Raw genomic sequence first — 5314 nt, 5'->3', positions numbered from 1 at the left:
TCACTAGTTAAGTTGATCTGAATCTATGAGCAAATTTCAAAAACTGTTCGAAATTGATCTCCGTTTGAGTTATACAGTTTAGACCAGTCGTTTAATCGCGAAACAATGTTATCAGTTAAGAGTATGTTCTCTTGTTACATTTGCGAAAATTCGTCTGTTTTTGTTCTCGTATTTTTTTCGTTTTGCATACTGTTCATTGCGAATATCTGAACTGAAAATATAATAATTCAAATAAAACTAGAATCTCCAAAGAAAATAGTAAGTAAACCAGCCTTCTGTCGAAATATATATATATACAAAAATGAATGCGACATTGACGGGGTTTCTTTTACATCATATTCTACAAAAACTTTACATTACTGAATTCTCTTTATTTATAATGCTACGTATAGCTTTAAAGACTATCTACTATTAAAAGCTTGGAAAGATAAATTTATTATCCAACATATTAACCAGCAATTTTCTATTACAATCACACTTGCACGATACGTGTTACCGTCAATGAAAACTCGACATTTATCATCAAATTTTTCATGCTATGTGAGTGTTTATGCCAGGATATATTGATACTTCATTGAATATGAACGAAAAGGTCCCCATGTTCATACCCATTACGAAGTAGAACCTATTGAAGTACAATAAACGCGAACGCAAACAAATTTCGTGTTTTGAAAGCGCGAATAATTTTGAACATCTATATCTAGTAGCATGTCTGTTGCTTATTCTGAATTCGCGAGCGCCTAACGTTGGGAAAAGTATTACTCTGTTTGGCAAACATGGTTGAAAGAGGCCACATACACTGCTGCCAGTTTGCCAGTGTTCTCTTAAATCGGTGTGGGTAGATTGCGCACTACTGCCTTCAGGACGTCGTCTGTTTTGAAGCACCAGTTGGCGATATCCTTGCTCATTTTGCACCATTCCTCACCGTGCTTCGGTTCTGCGGCATTGCACCGCTCTATCAGCTCACCCTGTTGTTGTTCGTTACCGTGCTGTTGTTCAAACTTGTAAAAATACGCCCATGCGTCCCCGAAATCCGGATCAATTTTTATCTAAATTGGGAGAAAGTGCAAATAACCAAAAACAAGTGAATAGAATCGATTGTACCGTAATGCTTAAGTTGGTTTCGTGTTGTTTTGTGTTCGCTTACCGTCCGGTTAAACCAATCGCGACATTTTTGGGTTTTCCTTTCACTCCAAAACAGCTTGGAAACGGCCAGCAGGACATGGGGATCGTGTTCGCATTTTTTCAGAGCGTCGACCTAACAGGAGAAGGAGAAGTCAAATCGATTAAATAACGAAGTGTAGCTCAAACTATCATTAGAAACGTACGGATTTTGTTTTCCTTTGCGGCCTCGCCTCGAGAAAAATGGCTTCCGCCCACAGTTCACCGGCGTTCGGGCAGTCCTGAAGAGCTCGAGCCATCAGCGTGTTGGCCATATCTTTCATCCCGGCGCGTATCTCAATGCGGATGGCAGCCAGCCACAGTAGCGCGTTCTTGGCGTTCTTGAGCCGGCCCCGTTCTAATACTGAGCGTGCCTTCGTCAGCAGGTTACGTTTTTCCTCCAAAGCCGCCAGCAACAACCAAAGCGGTATCGAGGTTGGACACCGTTTCAATCCGACATTGTACGATTCCGCCGCCTGTTCAAGCAACCCTTTTTGTTCCTCGATCTGGCCCTTCATCATCCAGAGCTTGGCGAAATCAGGAAACACCTTCACGGCATTCTCGAGCAGATTAAGCGCATCCTCAAGATTGTTCAGGGCCCACTCGAGCTTGGCCGACTTCATCATGACGCGCGGAGTTGGTGCAGAGGCACGAGCCTTCGCGAGCAACCGTCGAGCCCGCTCGTACTCTGCATTTTCTGACTCCAGCTTGACGGCCGCTAGCCAGATGTCCTCCGAATTCGGGTTGGCCTGAAAGGCCAGCGACAAGATACACCGGGCGGCGGGCACATCACCGGCCAGCCACTTCGATTTCGCCCCCATCAACCATAGCACCTCGGACTGCGGGCAATGTGCGACGGCTTTTTGTAGCAGCGTCTCGAGGCTCTCGCGAGTGCCGTGGTTCTTCTCGAAGTATGCCGCACGTAGCCAAATACTCTTCTTTGACGGGAATTCGGTCAGCGCGTAGCTGTACACGGCCCGAGCGCACTCAAATGCACCTTCCTTGGCACAATTTTCAGCGTCATCAATCCACGTTTGCTTGCGATCTTCCTCGTCAATGTTGGTCGCTATGACAGCACGCACGATCGCCTGGCAGCAATTGATGGCGCCCGATTTCTCCGCTTCCATCGCTTCCTGCAGCCACTGATCGCGATTGATCTCCACACCATTTGCGCTTAGCGACGACAGCGCTCGGTCGATGATCTTTTCCACCATGTGTATGTTTCCGTTCGCTTCCTCCAGCTTTGCGGCCGTCGTCCATATCTGTCGGTCGGTGGGGATCTTTTCGCGAGCTTTGTTCAAGACCTTACGAGCGTTTTCGTACGTTTCCAGACGAGCCAACGCCAACCACAGCTCAACACTCGTGCCGCAGCACTCGACTGCGCGGGACAGCAGGATTTTGGCGTCCTCCGGGTTTTCCATCTCGACGGCAGCCTTCCACAGCCGTACGGAATTGGGAATGTGCTCGAGAGCTTTGCGGAACACGCGTCGTTTCGCCTTCGGCTCCGTCTCTAGATCGGCTGCCTTGATCCAGATGCGAACCGATGTCGGAATTCGACGTGCAGCCTGCGCAATGACGCCTTTCGCCGTGTCCGGAGGTTGCAACCGTGCAGCTTCCAACCAGAGGTCCTCGCTTTGCGGGTTCTGCTCACATCCGCGCATGATCAGGTTACGCGCCATCTGCAGCTTTCCGGTCACTTCTTCCAACCGAGCTGAGGCAATCCATGCCGGCGGATGGTAAGGATTTGTTTCACGCACACTCTTCAACAGCATGCGTGCCTTCTTAATGTCATTTATGTCTCCACCATATGTGGGAATCATACTCTGCAGATCCGTCAAGTAGCCCTTCGGATCGACGACCGTTTGACCGGCAACGGAATCGGACACTTGCGACAGTTTTACGTTCATGAGCGTGTTTCTCGCCTGTCCGATCTTTCGCAAATCCAAATCTCCACTAGGTGTCAGCATACCCGGTGTGGCAACACCGGGTATCATTGAAGCCAGTCCCGATCGACCATCGATTGCCGAAGCTGACTCACCGCCAAGATTGCGCGAGAGTACACTGTCCGGAAGTGGGGTAAACTTTTCTGCCCTCGGATTGCGCTGTTTTTTGTTGCGACTGTCTCCGACCTCTGGTAAGTTGGCCCATTCCTCTTCCGATACGGCAATGAGGTTTCGCTTGAGATCTGAAAACTGCTGCTGAATTTTAGGTCTTTCTTGGCGATAGCGCTCGAGATCTTCCTTAAGTCTTTTCTCGCGGTACTCTTTGCGTTTTTCGTCCATCCGCTTGTCAATGCTCTCGTATATGGCATCGGCTTCCGCGTCGTCCTTGTCGTACGGGTCCTTGGAGAATAGTGACCCACTGTAGCCGCTGAACTCGTCGTAATTCGAATCATTCAAGTCCTCGTCGTCTTCCTCTTCTTCCTCCTTTTTCTTTCGCTTTGCTGCCGGTGGTGCATGCCGATCGTCTCTGAGGGAGGAAACCGGAAAATGAAATTTAATATAGACGTTGGAATTGACCATGGAACCATAACTTACGATACATCGTTTGCATCTCGTGCAGGACCGATATCAGAACGTGTGGTGAACCCGGTTGCACTGTAAAATAGGTTAAAAACAATACATTAGTTGTTTGCTTTAGTTTGCCATGGCTGCTAACAGCTTGTTTCTTCTTACCCTCGACCAACACCTGCCACATATCCTAATGGTGCCGGTACTCCAAGAAAATGTTTTTTATTCTTGTTACCCAATGTTGCTGCTGGTATGTGCGCCATAGTTATATTATTATTTACTTTTTTACCTTATATTTATGCAATAATGAACAAACCGCTTTACTTCGCCCGTATTTTGTTTACTCTCTTTGACAACAACTGAGAGTTTCGATTTGACGGCAAGGCGCATGACGGCATTAGATGAACGTCAGTGCTAGTCTATAGGAGATAAAACAGGGTGGCATTAGACAATAAAATTTATCCCTCAATATATCAGAAAATAGGAAACATTTTCAACTAAACGAAAGAAACATATCCTACATTATTTTATAAATAATTGCATCAGGTTTAAAAAGAATTTTTTTACAGGTTAATAACTTTTCAGAATGATAGAGTTGATGGATTTACACATTAAAAACACTTTGTTCCTATGAGAAATAGTTGCGTATTTAACTCTCACAGAAAAATATTGAACACATATTGTAGTTCAGTGATGAAAAGGACAATTGTCTTGGCCAAGTAATTGAATAGGAATAGAAAACCACATATTTTACCGACCACATAAGCAACAACATGCAACGATTGAAAAATTGTAATCTTAAATGCAAAAATAAAACGTTGGCTTATAACTCAACATTGCTAATTTAGCTTAGGCAAAAACATTTTTTAGAATATTGTCTATAGCTGGTGATAAACAATTATTATTATTATTATTATTATTATTATTATTATTATTATTATTATTATTATTATTATTATTATTATTATTATTATTATTATTATTATTATTATTATTATTGTTATTATTATTATTATTATTATTATTATTATTATTATTATTATTATTATTATTATTATTATTATTATTATTATTATTATTATTATTATTATTATTATTATTATTGTTATTGTTATTATTATTATCATCATTCTTTGAGAAATAGGTTATAGCCTTTTATATTTGAATTCTCCAAAGAGTCGCTTCTAATATATTCAAAGGTTGACCACTTCCTCATAGGCTCGACTATCTAGAGTCATATGCCTTACAGTGAAATACACCGGATACAAACGTCCACTTTGAGAAGCAACGATAAACTATTAAATCACTGATAACTTACCACAATACACTGTATATATCCGTTTATTTTCGTACGTGTATAACAACCTTCTATGTATAACAACTCCCGCGTAGAACAGCCCACATGCATGAATTAGGCAATTAGTTTTGAAAAAAGTTTTTGTTTGAAATTTCACCCAATTTAAACTCGATTCGAAAAGATACGACTCGTAAATAACTGCCACATTACTTTGAATTTGGTCATTTTTTAGCGAAAAAGAGGTTCTTAAACATAAAAACATGATAAATGTCTAGTTGTGGTAACGGGATGGTCTAGCCCTTCAATTTGTTATCTTTCATAATCAAAGAGATAAGATAGACTAAAA

At 42.6% G+C, this 5314-nt stretch overlaps 1 protein-coding gene across 1 annotated transcript; it reads right to left on the bottom strand.

Annotated features, from left to right (window-relative positions):
• Nucleotides 1-370: 370 nt before the first annotated feature.
• On the bottom strand, nt 371-3953 carry LOC128725185 (pre-mRNA-processing factor 6). Its single transcript, XM_053818908.1, has 5 exons — nt 3837-3953; nt 3699-3758; nt 1329-3630; nt 1148-1258; nt 371-1049 (listed from the first exon to the last, which is right to left on the bottom strand). Exons 1-5 carry the CDS (start codon nt 3932-3934, stop codon nt 825-827), a joined length of 2796 nt encoding a protein of 931 aa, XP_053674883.1. The 5' UTR covers nt 3935-3953; the 3' UTR covers nt 371-824.
• Nucleotides 3954-5314: the final 1361 nt, after the last annotated feature.

Source organism: Anopheles nili, chromosome 3, assembly GCF_943737925.1.
Source record: "Anopheles nili chromosome 3, idAnoNiliSN_F5_01, whole genome shotgun sequence".
NCBI lineage: Eukaryota > Metazoa > Arthropoda > Insecta > Diptera > Culicidae > Anopheles > Anopheles nili.
Note: the sequence above shows the minus strand (reverse complement) of the source record. Positions and strands in the feature narration are given on the sequence as shown.

Coding starts and splice junctions, on each gene's coding strand:
- LOC128725185 (XM_053818908.1), bottom strand. CDS start 3,934: ATGGCGCACATACCAGCAGCAACATTGGGTAACAAGAATAAAAAACAT. Junction 3,631..3,698: donor CGAGATGCAAACGATGTATC/GTAAGTTATGGT, acceptor TTCCTCCCTCAG/AGACGATCGGCATGCACCAC. Junction 1,050..1,147: donor GCGATTGGTTTAACCGGACG/GTAAGCGAACAC, acceptor CTCCCAATTTAG/ATAAAAATTGATCCGGATTT.